At 43.3% G+C, this 26,677-nt stretch overlaps 1 protein-coding gene across 1 annotated transcript in view; it reads left to right on the top strand.

Annotated features, from left to right (window-relative positions):
• The window catches only part of sh3tc2 (SH3 domain and tetratricopeptide repeats 2), a 31,681-nt gene extending 6,028 nt beyond the window's left edge, over window positions 1-25,653 (top strand). Inside the window, exons 7-24 of the mRNA XM_041838753.2 lie at window positions 236-309; window positions 689-884; window positions 4,093-4,229; window positions 7,253-7,303; window positions 8,063-8,373; window positions 8,719-8,913; window positions 9,073-9,374; window positions 9,616-9,847; window positions 10,022-10,348; window positions 10,900-11,120; window positions 11,987-12,153; window positions 12,706-12,883; window positions 16,105-16,255; window positions 16,938-17,060; window positions 17,367-17,517; window positions 17,695-17,891; window positions 18,875-19,389; window positions 25,539-25,653. Of these exons, the coding sequence (XP_041694687.2) occupies window positions 236-309; window positions 689-884; window positions 4,093-4,229; window positions 7,253-7,303; window positions 8,063-8,373; window positions 8,719-8,913; window positions 9,073-9,374; window positions 9,616-9,847; window positions 10,022-10,348; window positions 10,900-11,120; window positions 11,987-12,153; window positions 12,706-12,883; window positions 16,105-16,255; window positions 16,938-17,060; window positions 17,367-17,517; window positions 17,695-17,891; window positions 18,875-19,389; window positions 25,539-25,653 (3,643 nt within the window). The remainder of the gene's footprint in view (window positions 1-235; window positions 310-688; window positions 885-4,092; window positions 4,230-7,252; window positions 7,304-8,062; window positions 8,374-8,718; window positions 8,914-9,072; window positions 9,375-9,615; window positions 9,848-10,021; window positions 10,349-10,899; window positions 11,121-11,986; window positions 12,154-12,705; window positions 12,884-16,104; window positions 16,256-16,937; window positions 17,061-17,366; window positions 17,518-17,694; window positions 17,892-18,874; window positions 19,390-25,538) is intronic.
• The last annotated feature ends 1,024 nt before the right edge of the window (window positions 25,654-26,677 follow it).

Genomic DNA, 26,677 nt, shown 5'->3' with positions numbered 1-26,677 from the left:
ACCAGTGAGTTACCTAGTCCCTACCCCCTAACCCATACCCCTTCTACCAGTAAGTCAAATTACATCCTATGCAGTATATACACCTTATAACATTACACAGTGACATACTCAGTCACACTATAAGCTATAAACCTCTATTCTTCATTGTCACACTTTTATTTCCTCTCACCTCATATTTTGTAGTGAAATATGGCAGCCATTTTGTGCCAAACTGATGTGTATCCTGTTTGTGTAGGTGGTTCCTGAGGAAGTACCCTGACTGTGCCGGATGCTCCCCTTCAGAGAGAGGACAGTTTGACCACCATATTGGTGAGGCCCTAACCCTAACCCTAACCCTAACCCTAACCCTAACCCTAACCCTAACCCTAACCCTAACCCTAACCCTAACCCTAACCCTAACCCTAACCCTCACCCTCACCCTAACCCTAACCCTCACCCTCACCCTCACCCTCACCCTCACCCTCACCCTCACCCTAACCCTAACCCTAAGCCTAACCCTCACCCTCACCCTAACCCTAACCCTTCAGAAAGAGGACAGTTTGACCACCCTATAGGTGAGGCCCTAACCCTAACTCTTCAGAGAGAGGACAGTTTGATCACCCTATACCTACACTCATGCCATGGCCAGTGTTAAATACAGATACTAGGTATTTCCTCCAACCCCCTCTCCTTTCCCCTCCCCCTGCAGTAACTGGTTCCTGTGAGGCTGTAGTTGACCATAACCCAGTAGGTTGTGATGAGCTCCAGCTGAGTAGAGGTGACCTGATTGAGATACAGGGGATGCTACTTCGTGGTCTGGACCTGTTCATAGGAACACACTGCTCTACAGGACACACCGGATTCGTACACAAGGCTCACGTCAAGCCACTCAACGCCAAACCACTGTAAGAGCAATACATTTACATTTTTACATTTTAGTCATTTAGCAGACACTCATATCCAGAGCGACTTACAGTTAGCGCATTCATCTTAAGAAAGCTAGGTGGGACAACCACATATCACAGGCATATTAAGTACATGTTCCTCAATAAAGTAGTTATAAAGTAGGGTTGGGCAGGGCCTCTGCTGTCCTAGCTTCAGTGGGAAGCTAGTTCCACCATTGGGCTGCCAGGACAGAGAAGAGCTTGGACTGGGCTAAGCGGGAGCTGCCCTCCCGTAGGGGTGGGAGGCCCAGGAGATCAGATGGGGCAGAATGGAGAGCTCGGGTTGGGGTGTAGGGTTTGAGCATAAGGAGGGGCAGTTCCTCTTGCTGCTCTGTAGGTAAGCACTATGGTCTTGTAGTGGATGTCATCTTCGACTGGAAGCCATTGGAGTGTGCGGAGGAGCGGGGTGACATGGGAGAACTTGGGAAGGTTGAAAGCCAGGCGGCTGCAGCGTTCTGGATAAGTTGCAGGGGTTTGATGGCATAACAGCATTACAATACCAAACCACTGTGAGGGCAATACATAACAGCATTACAATACCAAACCACTGTGAGGGCTATACATAACAGCATTACAATACCAAACCACCGTGAGGGCAATACATAACAGCATTACAATACCAAACCACTGTGAGGGCTATACATAACAGCATTACAATACCAAACCACTTTGAGGGCTATACATAACAGCATTACAATACCAAACCACTGTGAGGGCTATACATAACAGCATTACAATACCAAACCACTGTGAGGGCTATACATAACAGCATTACAATACCAAACCACTGTGAGGGCAATACATAACAGCATTACAATACCAAACCACTGTGAGGGCAATACATAACAGCATTACAATACCAAACCACTGTGAGGGCTATACATAACAGCATTACAATACCAAACCACTGTGAGGGCTATACATAACAGCATTACAATACCAAACCACTGTGAGGGAAATACATAACAGCATTACAATACCAAACCACTGTGAGGGCAATACATAACAGCATTACAATACCAAACCACTGTGAGGGAAATACATAACAGCATTACAATACCAAACCACTGTGAGGGCTATACATAACATCATTACAATACCAAACCACTGTGAGGGCTATACATAACAGCATTACAATACCAAACCACTGTGAGGGAAATACATAACAGCATTACAATACCAAACCACTGTGAGGGCTATACATAACAGCATTACAATACCAAACCACTGTGAGGGCTATACATAACAGCATTACAATACCAAACCACTGTGAGGGCTATACATAACAGCATTACAATACCAAACCACTGTGAGGGCTATACATAACAGCATTACAATACCAAACCACTGTGAGGGAAATACATAACAGCATTACAATACCAAACCACTGTGAGGGCTATACATAACATCATTACAATACCAAACCACTGTGAGGGCTATACATAACAGCATTACAATACCAAACCACTGTGAGGGCAATACATAACATCATTACAATACCAAACCACTGTGAGGGCTATACATAACAGCATTACAATACCAAACCACTGTGAGGGCAATACATAACAGCATTACAATACCAAACCACTGTGAGGGCTATACATAACAGCATTACAATACCAAACCACTGTTAGGGCTATACATAACAGCATTACAATACCAAACCACTGTGAGGGCTATACATAACAGCATTACAATACCAAACCACTGTGAGGGAAATACATAACAGCATTACAATACCAAACCACTGTGAGGGCTATACATAACAGCATTACAATACCAAACCACTGTGAGGGCTATACATAACAGCATTACAATACCAAACCACTGTGAGGGAAATACATAACAGCATTACAATACCAAACCACTGTGAGGGCTATACATAACAGCATTACAATACCAAACCACTGTGAGGGCAATACATAACAGCATTACAATACCAAACCACTGTGAGGGCTATACATAACAGCATTACAATACCAAACCACTGTGAGGGCAATACATAACAGCATTACAATACCAAACCACTGTGAGGGAAATACATAACAGCATTACAATACCAAACCACTGTGAGGGAAATACATAACAGCATTACAATACCAAACCACTGTGAGGGCAATACATAACAGCATTACAATACCAAACCACTGTGAGGGCTATACATACAAAATATTATGAACTTATACCGTTTTTGCTGTGAACAGTTATTGTTAACACAAATAGGAGTTTGTTCCACAATTATGTGTTCACAAATTATTTGTGCACAATCTAATTTACTCAATTTCTGTTTTCTCCTAAAACATGTTTTTATTCACCTCTCAACTCTTCTCAGTCTTCTAGGAACAGTTAGGACAGTGGACAATGTGTTATGTTTTCTCATTCTGTTCATATTTACTTGGTCTATCTGTTTATCTGTTGTCAATAGTAGAAGCTTCAGGTGGAGGGATGGAGGTGTAGAGAGATGGAGAGATGGAGGGGTGGAGGGATGGAAGGATGGAGGGGTAAAGGGATGGGGTAAAGGGATGGAGGTGTGGAGAGATGGAGGGATGGAGGGATGGAGGGATGGAGGGATGAGGGATGGAGGGGTGGAAGGGTGGAGGGATGGAGGGATGGAGGGATGGAGGGATGGTGGGATGGAGGGTGGAAGGGTGGAGGGATGGAGGGATGGAGGGATGGAGGGATGGAGGGGTGGAGGGTGGAGGATGGAGGGATGGAGGATGGAGGTGTGGAGGGATGGAGGGATGGAGGGATGGAGGGATGGAGGGATGGAGGGATGGAGGGATGGAAGGATGGAGGGATGAGGGATGGAGGGGTGGAAGGGTGGAGGGATGGAGGGATGGAGGGATGGAGGGATGGTGGGATGGAGGGGTGGAAGGGTGGAGGGATGGAGGGATGGAGGGGTGGAGGGTGGAGGGATGGAGGGATGGAGGGATGGAGGGATGGAGGGATGGAAGGATGGAGGGATGGAGGGATGGAGGGATGGAGGGATGGAAGGATGGAAGGGTGGAGGGATGGAGGGATGGAAGTATGGAGGGATGGAAGGGTGGAGGGATGGAGGGATGGTTGAGAGCAGAGTCATGTGGGTGATAATGCTTTCTTTGTCTCTCTCCCCCTCCCTCTCTCTGTCCTCTCACTACTCTCTCGCTCGCTCTCTCTCACTCCCTCTCAGAGACAGACAACTGGTGTTTCTGAGTGAGGAGGAGCGTGCGTCTCTGTCCCAGGTTAACCCCTGCAGTACTGAACCCAGAGACAACGGCCTGCTAGAGAGACTCTTCTCCTCTGACATCAGTACTGTCTACAGACTAGGTAGGAGAGGATCCCTCAGTCTATACAGTATAGGGAATTATTGAGTACTGTCAGACTACTGTAGATAGGGACCGACTGTGTTATACTGAGTACTGTCAGACTACTGTATTTGTATTTGTATTTATTATGGATCCCCATTAGTTCCTGCCAAGGCAGCAGCTACTCTTTCTGGGGTCCAGCAAAATTAAGGCAGTTATACATTTAAAAAAACATTACAATGCATTCATAACAGATTTCACAGCACACTAAGTGTGTGCCCTCAGGCCCCTACTCCACTACCACATATCTACAACACAAAATCAATGTGTACGTGTGTGTATAGAGCGTACATTATCATGTGTGTGTATGCATGTGTCTGTGCCTATGTTTGTGTTTTCACAGTCCCCCCGTTCCATAAGGTGTATTTTTATCTTTTTTTAAATCTGATTCTACTGCTTGCATCAGTTCACCTGATGTTGAATAGAGTTCCATGTAGTCATGGCTCTATGTAGGACTGTGCGCCTCCCATAGTCTGGATCTCTGGTGGCATGTCTTGTGGGGTATGCATGGGTGTCTGAGCTGTGTGCCAGTCGTTCAAACAGACAGCTCGGTGCTTTCAACATGTCAACACCTCTCACAAACACAAGCAGTGATGAAGTCAATCTCTCCTCCACTTTGAGCCAGGAGAGATTGACATGCATATTATTAATATTAGCTCTATGTGTACATCCAAGGGCCAGCCCTGCTGCCCTGTTTTGAGCCAATTGCAAAAGTCCCTCTTTGTGGCACCTGACCACATGACTGAACAGTAGTCCAGGTGCAATAAAACTAGAGCCTGTAGGACCTGCCTTGTTGATAGTGTTGTTAAGAAGGTAGAGTAGCGCTTTATTATGGACAGACTTCTCCCCATCTTAGCTACTGTTGTATCAGTATGTTTTGACCATGACAGTTTACAATCCAGGGTTACTCCAAGCAGTTTAGTCACCCCAATTTGCTCAATCTCCACATTATTATTACAATATTTAAATGAGGTTTGGAGTTTAGTGAATGATTTGTTCCATATACAATGCTTTTCAGTTTTAGAAATTTTTAGGACTAACTTATTCCTTGCCACCCACTCTGAAACTAACTGCAACTCTTTGTTAAGTGTTGCAGGCATTTCAGTCACTGTAGTAGCTGATATGTATAGTGTTGAGTCATCAGCATACATAGACACACTGGCTTTACTCAAAGCCAGTGGCATGTCATTAGTAAAGATTGAAATAAGTAATGGGCCTCGACAGCTGCCCTGGGGAATTCCTGATTCTACCTGGATTATGTTGGAGAGGCTTCCATTAAAGAACACCCTCTGTGTTCTGTTAGACAGGTAACTCTGTATCCACAATATAGCACATACGTTATTCCAGCAGCAAACTATGATCGATAATGTCAAAAGCCGCACTGAAGTCTAACAAAACAGCCCCCACAATCTTTTTATCATCAATTTCTCTCAGCCAATCATCAGTCATTTGTGTAAGTGCTGTCCTTGTTGAATGTCCTTCTCTATAAGAATGCTGAAAGTTTGTTCTCAATTTTTTTTACTGTAAATAGCATTGTATCTGGTCAAAAACAATTTTTTCCAATAGTTTACAAAGGGTTGGTAACAGGCTAATTGGTCGGCTATTTCAGCCAGTAAAGGGGGCTTTACTATTCTTAGGTAGCGGAATGGCTTTTGCTTCCCTCCAAGCCTGGGGGCACACACATTCTAGTAGGCTTAAATTGAAAATATGGCAAATAGGAGTGGCAATATCGTCCGCTATTATCCTCAGTAACATTCCATATAATAATTGTTTCACCTCTTCCACACTCACTTTACGGAATTCAAAATTACAACGTTTGTCTTTCATAATTTGGTCAGAAATACTTAGATGTGTAGTGTCAGCAATTGTTGCTGGCATGTCATGCCTAAATGATTGCCAATGAAAAAATCATTAAAGTAGTTGAAAATATCAGTTGGTTTTGTGATGAATAAGCCATCTGATTCAATGAATGATGGAGCTGAGCGTGCCTTTTTTCCCAAAATGTAATGTAAGGTGCTCCAAAGCTCTTTACTATCATTCTTTATGTCATTTATCTTTGTTTCATTGTGTAGTTTCTTCTTCTTTTTATTCAGTTTAGTCACATGATTTCTCAATTTGCAATATGTTTGCCAATCGGTTGTGCAGACAGACTTATTTGCATTCCTTTTGCCTCATCCCTCTCAACCATACAATTCCTCATCAAACCACGGGGATTTAACAGTTTTTACAGTCATTTTCTTAATGGGTGCATGCTTATTAGTAACTGGAATAAGCAATTTCATAAATGTGTCAAGTGCAGTGTCTGTTTGCTCCTCATTACACACCACGGACCAACATATATTCTTTACATCAACAACATAGGAATCACTACAAAACTTATTGTATGACCTCTTATACACAATATTAGGCCCAGCCTTTGGAACTTTGGTTTTCCTAGATATCCCAGGTATCCTAGGTAGCCATATTACTTCAACAGTATTTAACATGGGATCCTCTCTAATCTTCACAGGAATGTGGTTCTGAATATAAACAGCAACACCTCCAACATTTCTATATTTTCTGTAAATGTTATAACCTTGTATTGATACAACTGTGTCATCAAAGGTATTATCTAAGTGAGTTTCAGAGATAGTCAGAATATGAATGTCACTAGCAAATTATTGATTTCACTAAACCTTGTTTCTTAAGCTACATATGTTAACGTAGGCTATTCTGTAGGTAGGGAACCACTGTGTTTTACTGAGTACTGTCAGACTACTGTAGGTAGGGAACCACTGTGTTATACTGAGTACTGTCAGACTACTGTAGGTAGGGAACCACTGTGTTTTACTGAGTACTGTCAGACTACTGTAGGTAGGGAACCACTGTGTTTTACTGAGTACTGTCAGACTACTGTAGATAGGGAACCACTGTGTTTGTATGTATGTCAAGTACCATTTTTTTTACTGTGAAATGGCGGTTAAATATATCAATTTCTTCCCACAGATAGACTGGATCAGTCTGACTTTACGTACATCAGAAACCAACCAAAACAAGGTTAGTAATACGTTATCTAATAACAAGGTAATAAGATATTTATCAGAGTTAATACGTTGTTTATCCGATTCTTAATATAGCCTCAGCTAAATGGTTGAGGATTGTTTAGAGGCCAATATATCCTTCTGTCTCAGTCAAAGCCAAGAACATTTTCTCCCTGACAGCTGTAGATGTTTTGAAAACAACAGAATAAGTAGGCCAGCACACTGAAACCGGAACATAGTCAAACTCTTCACTTTTCTTACCTGTTTAGGAGGAGAGAAGGAAACTAATAATGTTTTAGTTTTTGCTTAGATTTCATTTAACAAGGGACTGGGGCGCAACTTTCACTGGGGACGAGGGGGACATGTTCCCCTCACATTCTGAAATTGCATTTTTGTCCCCCACCCCCAGTTTTATCATTGGAATGTGATACAAAACGAGGCAACAGTGGGCTTTAGGACCATGCAGACGCCTCCGAGCGGTCGGGTAGGCTGTTTGGAGTGTTTATCCAACAAAAATAAATACATAATAATAATAATAATAAGTTATGCCCCCCCCACTTCTAAAACCAAAGTTGCGCCCCTGACAAGGGTGATCATATTTAATTATTTTGTTGAAAAGGCAGTATACACATTGCAGCACCAAGTTGAACTGCAGTCAAGGAAGTTTCATAGCTACATTTCTAATGCAGTTTACTTGAACAATGTACAGTACATGAAGTTTCATATACAGTGTATCTAAACCCTTACATTCAGTGTTCATATCTTTCTCTCTCAGAGCATAAGCCCCACGCCAGCTCCCGGCAGTCCATCATCTCAGAGAAGAGTGACGCTACGCCCCCCTACCACTCCTCCCCCCGCCCCTCCCTCTCTCACTCCTCGCCCCGCCCCTCCTTCTACGCTTCACAGAATGCTTTGGGGCGTGGCGGTGACGGGGAGTTGCTGTCCTTCAGTCTGGACGACACCTTCAGAGAGATGAACGAGTTCCAGGAAGACCCGGCCCTTTTCCTGGAGGAGGGGAGCTGGGAGGGGGAGGAGTCGGAGGTCTGTGACCCCACCCTGACTCTGCTCAACGTGCATCACTTCCAGGTGAGAGGTCTCAGGGCCACTGTTTTGAAATTGAAGGGATATAGGGGTTTGTGTCTGGTTTATACAGTTCACTTGTGTGTTTGTTTGTTCATTCACTGTTGACTGTCAATAACATACTCTATTCTATTCCATTCCATGCTCCTCTTCTCTTCTCTTCTCTTCTCTTCTCTTCTCTTCTCTTCTCTTCTCTTCTCTTCTCTTCTCTTCTCTTCTCTTCTCTTCTCTTCTCTTCTCTTCTCTTCTCTTCTCTTCTCTTCTCTTCTCTTCTCTTCTCTTCCCTTCTCTTCTCTTCTCTTCTCTTCTCTTCTCTTCTCTTCTCTTCTCTTCTCTTCTCATCTCCTCCAGGAGGACTTTCTGCCCCTGTATGACCTCCACCACTCCTTCCTGTGGCTGACGTTCTCAGGACAGAGTGAGGAGGAGTTACTGGGCCACCTGGAGATTGTCAGGGAGGGGGCCAAGAGAACGGGCATGGCCTGGGCACACCGACGGGCATGCTTCCTACTGGGGAGGCTCTGCGCCAAGAAGCTCAAGTACTCCCAGGTAGGGCAGAAGGGAGGAACACTGGAGTATACACACATATGGACACAGCACATGCACACAAACATTTATGCACACACACACACACACACACAAACACACATGCATATGAGTGTGCTCTTAAATTAACTTCAATGTTCATCTCCCACCCCTCTATCCCAGGCCCGTGTGTATTATGAGGAAGCCCTTGGCGTCTCTGTCGTCGGTTTCTCTGACCTCCCTCTCCTCATCGCCCTGTACACCAACCTCACAGCTGTCTATCTCAAACAGAAGATGGCCGACAAGCTGCCCCCGATCCTGGAGAAGGCCAGTGCTCTGCTCCTCTGCCTCCCCAGCCACACCTTCACCTCCCTGGATGAGTTTGAGCTGCTGAAGCTGGTGCTGCGGAGGTCTGTGGTGGAGGGGGACAAACACCTGGAGGCACGGGCCTGCTACCTCACTGCCAGCCTCTTCCTCCTACTTAGGTGGGTGTTGTCTGTTTTGTCAATGCTCCCAAATGGCATCCTATATCCTATGTAGTGCACTACTTTTGACCAGGTCCCATGGGGCTCTGGTCAAACGTTGTGCACTATATAGGGAATAGGGTGCCATTTTGGACACATCCTATGTCCCTTGTCTTGATATAGCTGTAGCACTTGTGTGTGATTGTGAAAAGTTTGTTATAAATCAAATATATAATTATTATTATTACAATTATTAATATAGAAAGATAGATGACTCCTTGCCCTTCGTGGAGCGTCTCCAGTTCCTCACCGTTACACTGTCTGCTGAGGAGGGACGCCCCATCGCCCCCCTGGACCTCAACTGGCTCCTGTCCCGGCTCTACCACCGTAAATACATGCCCTACCTGGCCCTGGCATCACTCAGCCTGGACTCTGGACAGGACCACTCACTACAGGACGCCTTCCACAGGATAGAACTGTTCAGCAGGAACTCGGTAGGCTATGGTTTGTTTGTTAGGCCATCACATTCTAATATTCCCAAAACAAATGACATATTGATACACAGTATACAACAGACACACTGAAAATAACAGACACACAAAATACAAACCAAAAAATGCTAAATAACATATCATTCTTAAAATGTTTTACATGTACATTTTCCATAGGTGCGTCTGAATCCGCGATGGAAAGAGGGGACGTCTCTTCTCCCAGCCCAGATCGTGGTGTACCTGCAGCAGGCTCTGGCCATTGCGGAGCGGGGTGAGGACCTTAAGACCCAGAGAGACCTGTGTCTGGGCCTGGCCTGTGTGTACCAGCAACACGGGGCCCTGGAGAAGGCCCTGCCCTGTGCCCAGCAGGCTGTACAGACTGGGGGTGGTATCAACGAGGAGGAGGGGTTCGAGGCTTCAGTACTGCTGGGATGGTTGTTAGTCCTGACGGGACAGCCTGAGAGGGCACATAACACCCTGCAGCCACTACTACAGTCTCTACAGGTAACTACAGTATTTAGAGGTAACTACAGTCTCTACAGGTAACTACAGTATTTAGAGGTAACTACAGTCTCTACAGGTAACTACAGTCTCTACAGGTAACTACAGTCTCGACAGGTAACTACAGTCTCTACAGGTAACTACAGTCTCTACAGGTAACTACAGTCTCTACAGGTAACTACAGTCTCTACAGGTAACTACAGTCTCTACAGGTAACTACAGTCTCTACAGGTAACTACAGTCTTTAGAGGTAACTACAGTCTCTACAGGTAACTACAGACTCTACAGGTAACTACAGGCTCTACAGGTAACTACAGTCTCTACAGGTAACTACAGTCTCTACAGGTAACTACAGTCTCTACAGGTAACTACAGTCTCTACAGGTAACTACAGTCTTTAGAGGTAACTACAGTCTCTACAGGTAACTACAGACTCTACAGGTAACTACAGGCTCTACAGGTAGCCTCCTGGCAGGCTCATGTTACAGTCGTTTTTAACAGGACTTTTGTAATCAATGAATCAATCAAACCTCTATCTCACCTCTTTCCTTTCAGGGAACCGACAGCCCGACCCAGAGGGGAGTGGTCCACAACCTGCTGGCTCTGTGTCTGCGGCGGCAGGGTCGAGTCCCCGAGGCCGGCAGCCACCTCCACCACGCCCTCACCATCTCCAGGGAGAGTGGCAACCAGAGGAACCAGGCCCTGGCCCTCGCCAACCTGGGCTGCCTGGCACTGGGCGTGGGGGCACCCACACTGGCAGAACGATTCCTGTTCAGGTCAGTAAGGAGGGAGGGTGTGGGGGCAGAGGGCGGCAGTGGGTCAGAAGTGTTTGTTTGTGTGTACAATAGGTGACTGCGTACATCCGTGCGTGTTATGTTTGTAATAATATCAATCCTTTCCTGGTCGGGTTAGTGTTAGTGTCTGTATCTCTACATGTTTGTAGCCTGCTGAGTGGGACTGGTCTGTATCTCTACATGGTTGTAGCCTGCTGAGTGGGACTGGTCTGTATCTCTACATGGTTGTAGCCTGCTGAGTTGGACTGGTCTGTATCTCTACATGGTTGTAGCCTGCTGAGTGGGACTGGTCTGTATCTCCACATGGTTGTAGCCTGCTGAGTGGGACTGGTCTGTATCTCTACATGGTTGTAGCCTGCTGAGTTGGACTGGTCTGTATCTCTACATGGTTGTAGCCTGCTGAGTTGGACTGGTCTGTATCTCTACATGGTTGTAGCCTGCTGAGTGGGACTGGTCTGTATCTCTACATGGTTGTAGCCTGCTGAGTGGGACTGGTCTGTATCTCTACATGGTTGTAGCCTGCTGAGTTGGACTGGTCTGTATCTCTACATGGTTGTAGCCTGCTGAGTGGGACTGGTCTGTATCTCTACATGGTTGTAGCCTGCTGAGTAGGACTGGTCTGTATCTCCACATGGTTGTAGCCTGCTGAGTAGGACTGGTCTGTATCTCTACATGGTTGTAGCCTGCTGAGTAGGACTGGTCTGTATCTCCACATGGTTGTAGCCTGCTGAGTAGGACTGGTCTGTATCTCTACATGGTTGTAGCCCGTTGAATGAGACTGGACTGTATCTCTAAATGGTTGTAGCCTGCTAAGTGAGTGGAACTGTTTCCTAATGTATATCCCTCAGGTCCCTGTGGTTGTTCCTGGAGATCTGGGAGAGTCCCGTTGACGAGGAGCACGTCCAGACCTACCTATGGCTGGGGCGGAGCTACAAGGACAGGGGGAGGAGCCAGGACGTCAGGCTGTGTTATGAGATGGGCCTCCTCATCTCCCTCCACACCAGGAACCTCCACAGTGAGTTACCTTAACCCTAACCATCCACGGCAGGAACCTACACAGTGAATAACACTGTAAAAAATAACCCTAATCCGAAACCTAAACCTAACATTAACCCTAGTTCAACTAAACTACGAAAGACAACAACCAATTACGATCATTGCAAGTAAATCAAAAGTAGCTACTATCTGTCCTCTGTCCTCTTGTGTCTCTGTCCTCTGTCCTCCTGTCTGTCCTCTGTCCTCTTGTGTCTCTGTCCTCTTGTCTGTCCTCTGTACTCTTGTGTCTCTGTCCTCTGTCCTCTTGTCTGTCCTCTGTCCTCTTGTGTCTCTGTCCTCTGTCCTCTTGTCTGTCCTCTGTCCTCTTGTCTGTCCTCTGTCCTCTTGTGACTCTGTCCTCTTGTGTCTCTGTCCTCTGTCCTCTGTCCTCTTGTGTCTCTGTCCTCTGTCCTCTTGTCTGTCCTCTGTCCTCTTGTCTGTCCTCTGTCCTCTTGTGACTCTGTCCTCTTGTGTCTCTGTCCTCTGTCCTCTGTCCTCTTGTGTCTCTGTCCTCTTGTGTGTCTCTCTCTAGGTCAGATGGTGGTGGCTAAAGTCCTGAGTCGTCACTATGGTGACGTGCTGCTGTATGGGCAGAGTATCCTCTACTATGAGCACTGTGTGTCTGTGTCCAGGGACCTGAAGGACAAGAGACTAGAGGGAGAATATCTAGAGATCCTCAGCAGCCTCTACCTCTCCCTCAATACTGAAAAGTAGGTTTATATATCTCTCTCTCTACCTCAATACTGAGAAGTAGGTAAATATACACTACATGACCGAAAGTATGTGGACACCTGCTCGTCGATCAACTCACTTCAAAATCATCGGCCTTAATATCGAGTTGGTCCCCTTTTTGCTGCTATAACAGCCTGCACTCTTCTGGGAAGGCTTTCCACTAGATGTTGGAACATTGCTGCAGGGACTTGCTTCCATTCAACCACGAGCATTAGTGAGGTCGGATACTGATGTTGGGCAATTAGGCCTGGCTCGCAGTTGGCATTCCAATTCATCCCAAAGGTGTTCGATGGGGTTGAGGTCAGGGCTTTGTGCAGGCCAGTTAGGTTCTTCCACACCGATCTCGATAAACCTTTTCTGTATGGACCTCGCTTTGTGCACAGGGGCATTGTCATGCTGAAACAAGAAAGGGCCTTCCCCAAACTGTTGCCACAAAGTTGGAAGCACAGAATCGTCTTGAATGTAATTGTATGCTGTAGCATTAAGATTTCCCTTCACTGGAACTAAGGGGCCTAGCCCGAACCATGAAAAGCAGCCCCAGACTATTATTCCACAGTTGGCACTATGCATTGGGGCAGGTAGCGTTCTCCTGGAATCCGCCAAACCCAGATTTGTCCGTCGGACTGCCAGATGGTGAAGCGTGATTCATCACTCCAGAGAACGCGTTTCCACTGCTCCAGAGTCCAATGGCGGCTAGCTTTACACCACTCTATCTGACGCTTGGCATTGCGCATGGCGATCTTAGGCTTGTGTGCGGCTGCTTGGCCATGGAAACCCATTTCATGAAGCTCCCGACAAACAGTTATTGTGCTGACATTGCTTCCAGAGACAGTTTGAAACTAGGTAGTGAGTGTTGTAACCGAGGACAGATGATTGTTATGTGCTACGCGCTTCAGCACTCGGCGGTCCCATTCTGTGAGCTTGTGTGTCCTACCACTTTGTGGCTGAGCCGTTGTTGCTCCTAGACTTTTCCACTTCACAATAACAGCACTTACAGTTGACCAGGGCAGCTCTAGCAGGGCAGGAATCTGACGAACAGACTTGTTGGAAAGGTGGCATCCTATGACAGTGCCACGCTGAAATTCCCTGAGCTCTTCAGTAAGGTAATTCTACTGCCAATGTTTGTCTATGGAGATTACATGGCTGTGTGCTCGATACACCTGTCGAATCCACTAATTTCAAGGGGTGTCCACATACATTTGTATATACACTACCAGTCAAAAATTTGGACACTATTTTTTACGTAGTAGAAAAATAGTGAAGACATCAAAACTATGAAATAACACATATGGAATCATGGAGTAACCAAAAAAGTGTTAAACAAATAAAAATATATTTTATATTTGAGATTCTTCAAATAGCTACCATTTGCCTTGATGACAGCTTTGCACACTCTTGGCATTCTCTCAACCAGCTTTATGAGGAAGTCGCCTGGAATGCATTTCAATTATCAGGTGTGCCTAATTAAAAGATAATTTTTGGAATTTCTTTCCTTCTTAATGCTTTTGAGCCAATCAGTTGTGTTATGACAAGGTAGGGGGTGTATACAGAAGATAGCCCTATTTGGTAAAAGACCAAGTCCATATTATGGCAAGAACAGCTCAAATAATCAAAGAGAAATGACAGTCCATCATTACTTTAAGACATGAAGGTCAGTCAATACGGAACATTTCAAGAACTTTGAAAGTTTCTTCAAGTGCAGTCGCAAAAATAATCAAGCGCAATGATGAAACTGGCTTTTATGAGTACCACCACAGGAATAGAAGACCCAGAGTCACCTCTGCTACAGAGGATAAGTTCATTAGAGTTACGAGCCTCAGAAATTGCAGCCCAAATAAATGCTTCAATGAGTTCAAGTCACAGACACATCTCAACATCAACTGTTCAGAGGGACTGTGTGAATCAGGCCTTCATGGTCAAATTGCTGCAAAGAAACCCCTACTAAAGGACACCAATAAGAAGAAGACCTGCTTGGGCCAAGAAACACGAGCAATGGACATTAGACCAGTGGAAATGTGTCCTTTGGTCTGGAGTCCAAATTGGAGATTTTTGGTTCCAACCGCTGTGTCTTTGTAAGACGCGGTGTGGGTGAACGGATGATCTCTGCATGTGTAGTTCCCACCGTAAAGCATGGAGGAGGAGGTGTTATGGTGTAGGGGTGCTTTGCTGGTGACACAGTCTGTGATTTATTTAGAATTCAAGGCACACTTAACGAGCATGGCTACCACAGCATTCTGCAGCGACACGCCATTCCATCTGGTTTGGGCTTAGTGGGACAATCATTTGTTTTTCAACAGGACAATGACCCAACACACCTCCAGGCTGTGTAAGTGCTATTTTATCAAGAAGGAGAGTGATGGAGCGCTGCATCAGATGACCTGGCCTCTACAATCCCCCAACCTCAATCCAATTGAGATGGTTTGGAATGAGTCGGACATCAGAGTGAAGGAAAAGCAGCCAACAAGTGCTCAGCATATGTGAGAACTCTTTCAAGACTGTTGGAAAAGCATTCCAGGTGATGCTGGTTGAGAGAATGCCAAGAGTGTGCAAAGCTGTCATCAAGGCAAAGGGTGGCTATTTGAAGAATCTCAAATATAAAATATATTTTGATTTGTTTAACACTTTTTGGGTTACGACATGATTCCATATGTGTTACTTCATAGTTTTGATGTCTTCACTATTATTCTACAATGTAGAACATTGTAAAAATAAAGAAAAATCCTTGAATAAGTAGGTGTGTCCAAACTTTTGACTGGTACTGTGTAGTGTATCTCTGTTCAGTCTCTACCTCTTTTTCAATGCTGAGAAGTAGGTTTATATATCTCTGTCTGTCTCTACCTCTTCCTCCAAAATCATGGGCATTAATGGGAGTTGGTCCCCCCTTTGCTGCTATAACAGCCTCCACTTTTCTGTGAAGGCTTTCCACTAGATGTTGGAACATTGCTGTGGGGATATATATCTCTTTTTTTCTATATATCTCTGTCTGTCTCTACCTCTCCATCAATACTGAGAAGTAGGTTTACCTCATCCGTCCTAATTCTCTCTCTGTCTTTCACTCTGTGTCTCTCTCTCCCTATCAACACTGCAAAATAACTTATTTATAGTGAATTACTGTTTTGCTATTCTCAGGTCTTCGAGGAAGTCACTGGACTACACTAAGCAGTGTCTGAGGATTAATAAAGTTATTCAATTCAAACAGATCATCAAGGAAGTCTCTTGACTACAGTAAGCAGAGTCTGCGTATCTCCATCGACCTGGGGAAGAGAGAGGAAGAGTCAGAGACCTGGCTTCAGGTGGGACGCATCTACTACCTCATCCATGAAGACGAACTGGCTGACATGTACCTACAGGTGAGTCCAGAGAGAGAGGGGGTTGAGAGAGAGAGCAGGGGTTGAGAGAGAGAGAGAGAGAGAGAGAGAGAGAGAGAGAGAGAGAGAGAGAGAGAGAGAGAGAGAGAGAGAGAGAGAGAGAGAGAGAGAGAGAGAGAGAGAGAGAGAGAGAGAGAGAGAGAGAGAGAGAGAGAGAGAGAGAGAGAGAGAGAGAGAGAGAGAGAGAGAGAGAGAGAGAGACTACCTCTTCCACAAAGAAAAACTAGCTGACATGTACCACCATGAGAGAGGGGGAAGAGCAGGCAAAGAGGAGAGTGAAAGATAGAAGAGGAGAGAAAGAGGGAAGTAGAATAGTGTCTGCATAAACATTATTAACATTATGGACTCTTATCAGTCAACAACCACAGTGATAACCATCTACTCGTACCTGACCTATAATCACACTGGATCATATCATCTTCATAGCATATTTTATCAAATGATGTCACAATCTGTCTCTCTATAAACCTTGTTTACAACATCCTGCGTTGCATGATCCAAATGCCAAACAACAAGGTAAGAGTTTAATGAATTATAGGTCCCATGTTATAGTACTGGTACTTTGGCTTTTCCCAAAATGTAAATACCATATGAGAAGTTCCCTCACAGAATTGGATCAATAAGGTGATTCATTAATTCTGGATTGATTCTGATTGGCTGGCAGGCGGCGGTGAAAACAGCCCTGAGGATGAATGACCCTCGCTTCGCCATGAGTATCTACGAGGAGGCAGGAGACGTCTTCTTCAAAGGCCACAGGAACAGGCTGGCATCACTGCCCTTCTACAGGGTATGGATGAGGAGATTTTATTGAATTTAATATACTTAATTGATCACCAGAAGAGGAAATTAGGTTTTGGAGTGTCGATCTACTCCATGAGATTGCAGATTGTTATGACTTATTGGTAAAATTTATTTCAAAGTTACTTTCTGTATAATAGTTTCAATTCAATTGGAAATGAGTGACACTTAAGATTTTAATTGGACTAGTGTGCCATTTTACACACATTTATAATAGGCTTTTATTTATACCCTGGCCTGAGCCTGTTAAAAGCAACACATTATAACACCAGTGGTTCTCTGCTCTCTGTTTTAGGACGGCAGTCTCCCGTTTGCTCGGAGCATCCGTGACGTCGACTCAGAGTTCAGAATGCTGAGTAAACTGACTGAACTACTGATGACCCAGGAAGAACACGAAGAGGCTCTACAGTACGCCATTCTGGCTGTACAGATCAGTACCAAGACAGGTAATACAGGAGGCAGGGAGGTAGGGAGAGGGAAGGGGAGAGCCAGAGTTCAATTTCCACTTTTATCACCTGGGATTTGAAGCAGCAACCCTTCTGCTTCCAGATACTGGTCTGCTTCCTCTAGTCTATTAATTCCCTTCATGTAGATAACCATCCTGCTATGTTATTGTCCTCCAGGTGTGGTTGCGAACGAGCGGGCAGCGTACCACCGTCTGGCTACAGTGTACTACAGTCTGGAGCAGTATGAGATGACAGAGAACTACTACCTCAAGTCTCTGTCTCTCAGCCCTGCTGTACTGCAGCACCCCCTGGAGGCTAGATACTACACCAAGCTGTACTGCCGGCTGGGGGACATGACGCTGCACAAACTGAAGGTAAAGTCTCCTGTAGCTCAGTTGGTGGAGCATGGCACTTGCAACGCCAGGGTTGTGGGTTCGATTCCCACAGGGGGCCAGTATGAAAAATTTATGCACTCACTAACTGTAAGTCGCTCTGGATAAGAGCGTCTGCTAAATGACTTAAATGTAAAGGCTCCGGATCTGCAGGGCAGAAGTACTGTTGATTTTCTTTACTATCGGGTAGTTAATTAATCTATATAGGCTTTCCAGTTTAATAGCATTAAAGTATGTGAGAGAGAAGGAGATATGTCATACTTGAGTAAAAGTGAAGATACCTTCATAGAAAATGACTCAAGTAAAAGTGAAAGTCACCCAGTAAAATACTACTTGAGTAAAATTCTAAAAGTATTTGGTTTTAAATATACTTAAGTATCAAAAGTAAATATAATTTCAAAAATATACTTATACAAAAGTGAAAGTAAAAGTATAAATCATTTAAAATTCCTTATATTAGGCAAACCAGGCGGCACAATTTTCTTGTTTTTTTCATTTACGGATAGCCAAGGGCATACTCCAACACATAATTTACAAATGAAGCATTTGTGTTTAGTGAGTCCACCAGATCAGCAGAGATGTTCTCTTGATAAGTGCGTGAATTGGACAATTTTCCTGTCCTACTAAGCATTCTAAATGTAACGAGTACTTTTGGCTGTCAGGGAAAATGTATGGAGTAAAAAGTACATACTTTTCTTCAGGAATGTAGTGAAGTAAAAGTAAAAGTAGTCAAAAATATAAATAGTAAAGTAAAGTATAGATACCCCAAAAATCTACTTAAGCAGTACTTTAAAGTATTTTTACTTAAGTACTTTACACCACTGATAGATAGTAACAAACCCTTTTACTATATTAATGAATACATTAACTAAAAGGCCAATTATCCCCCCCCCCACCCTCCTCTCCCCCATCTTCCCCCCCTCCCTCCTCTCCTCCATCTACCCCCCCACCCTCCCTCTCCCCAGGATGCCTATGACTCGGTGTGCTACTTCCAGCTGGCTCTGGCTGCTGCCCTGGAGGACCGTGCCAACCCACAGGCACTGTATGTGGTCTACATGAAGCTGGCAGAGATCCATGCCAACCACATGCCAGACCCACTGCTCTGCCAGGCTTACAGGGACAGGGCACAGAGCCTGAGGAGGGAACTCTCTGGGCTGGGAGAGATGGAGGGGAGGGGAGGAGAGACCGAGACGGAAGAAAGAGGAGGAGAGATGGAGGGGAGAGGAGGAGAGACAGAAGAGAGAGGAGGAGTAACATGTGATACAGACCTGGAGACGAGAAACACAGACATGGAGGAGACCGAGACAGAGACTGGATGGAGTGAGTCTACAGGTACAATCCCCAAAGAGGCTATTGACATGGACAGTGCATGGAGCCTGAGGTTGGAGCCTGCTGGGCTACGGGACATGGAGGAGAGAGACACAGAGTGTCAACACACAGGACTGGGAGACATGGAGAAGGGAGAGACAGAGGGACACCACACAGGACTGGGAGACATGGAGAGGGGAGACACAGAGGGACACCACACAGGACTGGGAGACATGGAGAAGGGAGAGACAGAGGGACACCACACAGGACTGGGAGACATGGAGAGGGGAGACACAGAGGGACACCACACAGGACTGGGAGACATGGAGAAGGGAGAGACAGAGACAGGACACCCAGACACTACAGAGAGACAGCATCCAGTCACAGAAAAGAGAGAAACAGAGACTGAGACTGGATGTGGTGACTCTATTGATGCAGAAGCTAATTCCAAAGATGCTAACTGTAAGGATAGCAGCCACACCAATGCAGATAGCCATGAAGCAGATTATGATGTGTTTAAAGGAGACAGAGACACCAATAACTCAAATCAAGACAAGATCCTCACAGAGGATACTCACACAGACCAAGACACTGACAATTCAGACACAAGCCCTTGTCAAGCAGACGTTGAACACACACAGACTATACATGACTATACAACAACAAGCAGTGTATTTGTGGACACTACAATAACAGAGGACACTCACAGTACAGACAGAATACCTTGTGACCCTAACAACTTTGAGACTACGCCAACAGACACGCATCAAACATAGCGACTCAACGGCCACAGACACAGATACAGACACACCCTACAAACACAGCCCTACAGACAGCAGTCACACAGACACAGATACAGACATAGACTCTCCTCTCAAAGACAGACACAGAGGTAACCCACGAAGATAGCCGTACAGACACATACACTCTTCACTCTGATGTTGATTCAGACAGTAATGTTATAAAGACAGACAGACGCCGTTCAGCCACAGACTTACCAGGATGATGATAGATCTGTACACACCCTCACAGATACTCTCCAGAAAGATATTATCACTCCTACAGACATTTACACTGACAAAGATGTCGGCCATATTTACTATGTCTAGCAATGACAGTGTTTTTTATTAACATTAATATTATGTCTGTATGTAATTATGAATGTGTAACTTTTCTATAGTTTACATACTCTGTATATTACAGAGGTTTATCAAGCTTTTGTAAATATGTAGTTTTTATAACTAAATTAAAGTTATGTATGACTTGAGCTTAGTGTTTGTTTTGTATTATTCAGTTGTAACCAACACTAACATACAGTATAAACTTAGAATAGACTTTCAAAATAACAAACAGTTCATTATAAATGTAGTCAATATTTCTAATGGAACATTCCAATTACTGAGCGGGTAGACCTGCTGGATAGCGCTCCTCTGATAAGTCCACAAACAATCCACGGTGGTGGATAGCAAGCAAGCAGTGGTAATTTGTAAGTTTAAACTCTAAAAACCAATGAGTAAATTGCAACCAACAGGCAGACTTAACGCACAGGCCTGGGATTCCTTAAAACGCTACTAACGGGAGATTACATGCACCAGTGTATTAAAACAAACTCGCGTGCAACCAAAAACCCACAAGAATAAACCAGCAGATCAGTTGATCTCCAGTTGTTACTGAGTCAGACGAGTTAGATACCAGGCAGCTGGGTCTAGCTTCTCTACTCCAGGACCCAATGAAATCTCGACCTATCAAGAACATTGACAATAGCAAGGTTGGTAATTAATCAAAAGTATTTATTGTAAGAATATAGACAAAGTGAATTGTAAGAAACTCGAGTACAGTAAACTCGAGTTGAGTATAGTTCAGTACAGGAAAGTATAGTTCAGTACAGTAGAATATAGTTCTGTACTGTAGAGTTCAGTATGGTACAGTACATGGGAATACAGTTCAGTTCAGTACAGTGGAGTATAGTTCAGTACAGTGGTATAGTATAGTACAGCACAGTACAGTATAGTACAGTATAGTGCAGTACAGTTGAGTACAGTAGATTGATTAGACTATAATTTAATGAAACATATATTATATTAACGCAATCATGATTGTCTTGAATTAGTTACTATTTTTAGATGTGGACAGTTCAGGAACACTTTATTTTCCACTAGATCATACTGTATTAGACTAGTTATTAATGGATGACCTACTGTATTAAGCCTACTTATTAATGGATTACATACTGTATTAAGACTAGTTATTAATGGATGACATACTGTATTAAGTCTAGTTATTAATGGATGACATACTGTATTAAGACTAGTTATTAATGGATGACATACTGTATTAGACTAGTTATTAATGGATGACATACTGTATTATGACTAGTTATTAATGGATGACATACTGTATTAGACTAGTTATTAATGGTTGACATACTGTATTAAGACTAGTTATTAATGGTTGGCATACTGTATTAAGACTAGTTATTAATGGATGACATACTGTATTAGACTAGTTATTAATGGATGACATACTGTATTAAGACTAGTTATTAATGGATGACATACTGTATTAGACTAGTTATTAATGGTTGGCATACTGTATTAAGACTAGTTATTAATGGTTGACATACTGTATTAAGACTAGTTATTAATGGATGACATACTGTATAAAGTCTACTTATTAATGGATGACATACTGTATTAGACTAGTTATTAATGGATGACATACTGTATTAGACTAGTTATTAATGGATGACATACTGTATTAAGACTAGTTATTAATGGATGACATACTGTATTAGACTAGTTATTAATGGATGACATACTGTATTAGACTAGTTATTAATGGATGACATACTGTATTAATACTAGTTATTAATGGATGACATACTGTATTAGACTAGTTATTAATGGATGACATACTGTATTAAGAATAGTTATTAATGGATGGCATACTGTATTAGACTAGTTATTAATGGATGACATTGTCAGTAGGTGCTGTAGGTGGGTGTGGTGCAGGAATCAGGCGCAGGACGCAGAAAATAAGTCCAAAAGACTTTAGTGAAAGCACACTCAAATACACGAGCCAAAAGCCCGGAGGCGAGAAAAAATCCGCACACAGGCGTAAACAAAAGAGCGCACTAAACATGTGCGATAATACCCTCCTTAACAGAGGAGGAAAGCTACAAAGAGCAAACGGTCAACAGTAGCGCACTAACACGACAGCGAAACAATCACACACAACACCTGACAAACACAACGAGAACTTATAGGACACTAATTAGCGCTAAACAAAAACAGGTGTACATAAACAAGACAAAACCAAACGAACATAGAAACATTCAACGGTGGCAGCTAGTACTCCGGAGACGACGACCGCCGAAGCCTGCCCGAGCAAGGAAGAGAGGCAGCCTCGGCCGAAACCGTGACAGACATACTGTATTAAGACTAGTTATTAATGGATGACATACTGCATTAAGACTAGTTATTAATGGATGACATACTGTATTAAGACTAGTTATTAATGGATGACTTACTGTATTAAGACTAGTTATTAATGGATGACCTACTGTATTAAGACTAGTTATTAATGGATGACTTACTGTATTAAGACTAGTTATTAATGGATGACCTACTGTATTAGACTAGTTATTAATGGATGACTAGTTATTAATGGATGACATACTGTATTAAGACTAGTTATTAATGGATGACATACTGTATTAGACTAGTTATTAATGGATGACATACTGTATTAGACTAGTTATTAATGGATTACATACTGTATTAGGACTAGTTATTAATGGATGACATACTGTATTAAGACTAGTTATTAATGGATTACATACTGTATTAAGAATAGTTATTAATGGATTACATACTGTATTAGGACTAGTTATTAATGGATGACATACTGTATTAAGACTAGTTATTAATGGATGACATACTGTATTAGACTAGTTATTAATGGTTGGCATACTGTATTAAGACTAGTTATTAATGGTTGACATACTGTATTAGACTAGTTATTAATGGTTGGCATACTGTATTAAGACTAGTTATTAATGGATGACATACTGTATTAGACTAGTTATTAATGGTTGGCATACTGTATTAAGACTAGTTATTAATGGTTGACATACTGTATTAGACTAGTTATTAATGGATGACATACTGTATTAAGACTAGTTATTAATGGATGACATACTGTATTAAGACTAGTTATTAATGGATGACATACTGTATTAGACTAGTTATTAATGGATGACATACTGTATTAAGACTAGTTATTAATGGATGACATACTGTATTAAGACTAGTTATTAATGGTTGACATACTGTATTAAGACTAGTTATTAATGGATGGCATACTGTATTAAGACTAGTTATTAATGGATGACATACTGTATTAGACTAGTTATTAATGGATTACATAAATTGGAAATGAAAGTACGTATACTCGATGAACCAATGTTTTGACTAGGCAAATCCCCGCCTTATCTTAGCTCATTGGTCACCATAGCAGCACCCACCCGTAGTCTGCGCTCCAGCAGGTATATCTCACTGGTCATCCCCAAAGCCAACACCTCCTTTGGCCGCCATTCCTGCCAATGACTGGAACGAATTGCAAAAATCTCTGAAGCTGGAGACTCTTATCTCCCTCACTAACTTTAAGCATCAGTTGTCAGAGCACCTTACCGAACACTGCACCTGTACACAGCCCATCTGAAATTAGCCCACCCAACTACCTCATCCCTATATTGTTATTTATTTTGCTATTTTGCACCCCAGTATCTCTATTTGCACATTATCTCTTGCACATCTATCATTCCAGTGTTAATACTAATTGTAATTATTTTGCACTATAGCCTATTTATTGCCTTACCTCCATAACTTGCTACATTTGCACACACTGTATATATATTTTCTGTTGTATTTTTTGACTTTATGTTTTTTTACCCCATATGTAACTCTGTGTTGTTGTTTTTATCGCACTGCTTTGCTTTATCTTGGCCAGGTCGCAGTAAATGAGAACTTGTTCTCAACTGGCTTACCTGGTTAAATAAAGATGAAATAAAAGAAAAGAAAAATGCAATTTTCAGCAAAACACATACAATTTCCATACACCATCGCACAACAGGTTGAAGTCAAGAGGGGTTTCTTTGCCAAGATGCCATCAATGGGTTCCCAAATATGAACGGAATAGATGGCACTCACATCGCCATAAAAGCACCATCCCAAAATGAGTCCAACTATGTGAACAGAAAAGGCTTCCACTCTTAATGTGCAGATGATAGGTTATGTGATGCGTAATGTGGTGGCAAGCTGGCCAGTTGGAACGCACGACTCGTTCATTCTGCAGAACAGCAATGTTGACCTATAAGCCTACAAGCGGAAGCTGTTGAGGACGGATGGCTTATTGGTAAGTGTCGCCTACTTATTTGAAGTCCCATATATTTTCCATTGCCAAAGCAACTTGAATTGTCCTAATGGTCCTCTCTCTACAGTTATATTAAACATTTTACTGGTCAAGCCACAACTGAGCGAGCCAAATAAAAAACTTTTGTATAAAAAAAGCCATGGCTGTGCACGTGACTTTCCCCACAGTCCCGTTAGGGTGACTTCTCCCCTTCTCAGCTGTCTATCACAGCCTCCTGGTTTCCACCAATAAGAGGGCCCGAATGCACAATTGGACTCTGACCACTTCCACTCCAGGTCAGAGTGACTCACGTTTGGCTGCCGACCAAGTTATCAGTGTGTTTACTAGGAAGATTTTGTGCGCATCCATAAAGTGTGATGAGGGTTTACTGTTGTGGGTTTTATGCTGTTAGGAGACTGCTGACTGCTGCTCAGTCACTTATAGTTACTTTCTAACATTTGTAACTTCTCATACAGTTACTGTTTGTAACATGCAGCTAATGTGTGTGTATAGTTCAGATACAACATCTGCATGTTGTTTAAATTGTCTGTAACAGCATTTCCTTAATTGCATGAGCATTTATGCATAATATGTTAGAGATGGTTATTGTATGGCCTGTAGTTTATGCACGTGCTACCACTCATTGTTGGCGCTAGTGCAATGGAGAGTTCTAGAACCTAACAGACGTTTCAGAGACAGTTCTGTACATGCACAGAGTAATTGACAACCCTGTTGCACCAGGGCAGATCAGATAAGATCTCCACCTGTCCACAGAGAGAGGGCCATAAATCTAGCCTTCATTAATTAGTTTCTCTCTCTCTCCAGAGAGATGTTTATATGTTTTTTGTTGATGAGTATATGCTGCTATGTGAATATCCTTTTCATTCCTGTTATATATTCCTATTTCAGGTGTAAAGGACGTCACGCTGCTTGCTTAGCGAGTACCACTTCCTCCCGATTCGGCCCATACCTGGCGCAAACTCGGGACCTCTGCCTCGCAAACACACGTGACCGTCCACCCTGAAGCGTCTTAGCTAGCTAATGAGGCGACGCAAGCGGGACACTTCAGGCTGAGGAGGAAGTTTCACACATCCCCAATGGGCTACAACTATATTGATACTGTCATATGTTTCTTCCATTTAGAACCACAAGTCCATTCCCATGTATCACACATTAATCACTTTGTAATGGAAGTAGCTGTGTTCACTTGTGTGGGTTGGTGACAGACAATTGTCTTGTAATGGGCCTCAACATTCATTTCTGACAGGACAACACTATAGTGGGCAGATCTTAGTGAATCAGCATAAGTTACTAGAGGGTGAGGGCATATCAAGCCAACCGTTCAGAGGGGTGAGAGAATACCAGCCAACCACTCAGATGGGTGAGGGCATACCAGCCAACCACTCAGATGGGTGAGGTCATACCAGCCAACCACTCAGATGGGTGAGGTCATACCAGCCAATCATTTTAACATTTTGGTTGTACTCAAATCTCTGACACTAGCACCTCTATTTCAGTCTCTGAAAATGTTTCTAGCACCTCTATTTCAGTCTCTGAAAATGTTTTTGTTTTTTGGGGTTGCCTGTTGTATTTCATGGTACGGCGTTGTATGTTCCCCACAGGCTTAGATGTTTTTGACCATATATGGTTAATTAGGGGTGTTTCGAAAGGTTGGCTGAGAACAATTGGTATGTATCAATGGTTATCTCCTACCGTTGTGCGTGTGATGCTCATAGGATTGTTTGATAAATCACACTTTTTTTATGCCTATACGAACATTCAAAATTTCATAAGTAGTATTTTAGAATGGTTTCTATGCAATATTGATAAATGTCCCAGGACATAAAGTTAACACTGAGCTTTAAGGAGCATTAATATGAGCATTTCTCAATTGTTTTTTTCTCAACTCCGGTGTCTTCTCTCCTCCGTCCTCTCTGGCCTCCTTTTGAAAAAGTTCAAAGGCAATCGAGGAGTAGCGACGAGGAGAAGGAAAGTGGACAAAAAATGCGCTTGATGAAATGAGACTCTCCTTCTCCAATCGCGTGTCA

The sequence above is a fragment of the Coregonus clupeaformis genome, chromosome 2 (genome assembly GCF_020615455.1).
Source record: "Coregonus clupeaformis isolate EN_2021a chromosome 2, ASM2061545v1, whole genome shotgun sequence".
NCBI classification, from domain to species: domain Eukaryota; kingdom Metazoa; phylum Chordata; class Actinopteri; order Salmoniformes; family Salmonidae; genus Coregonus; species Coregonus clupeaformis.
This window is presented reverse-complemented; position numbering and strand designations above follow the sequence as displayed.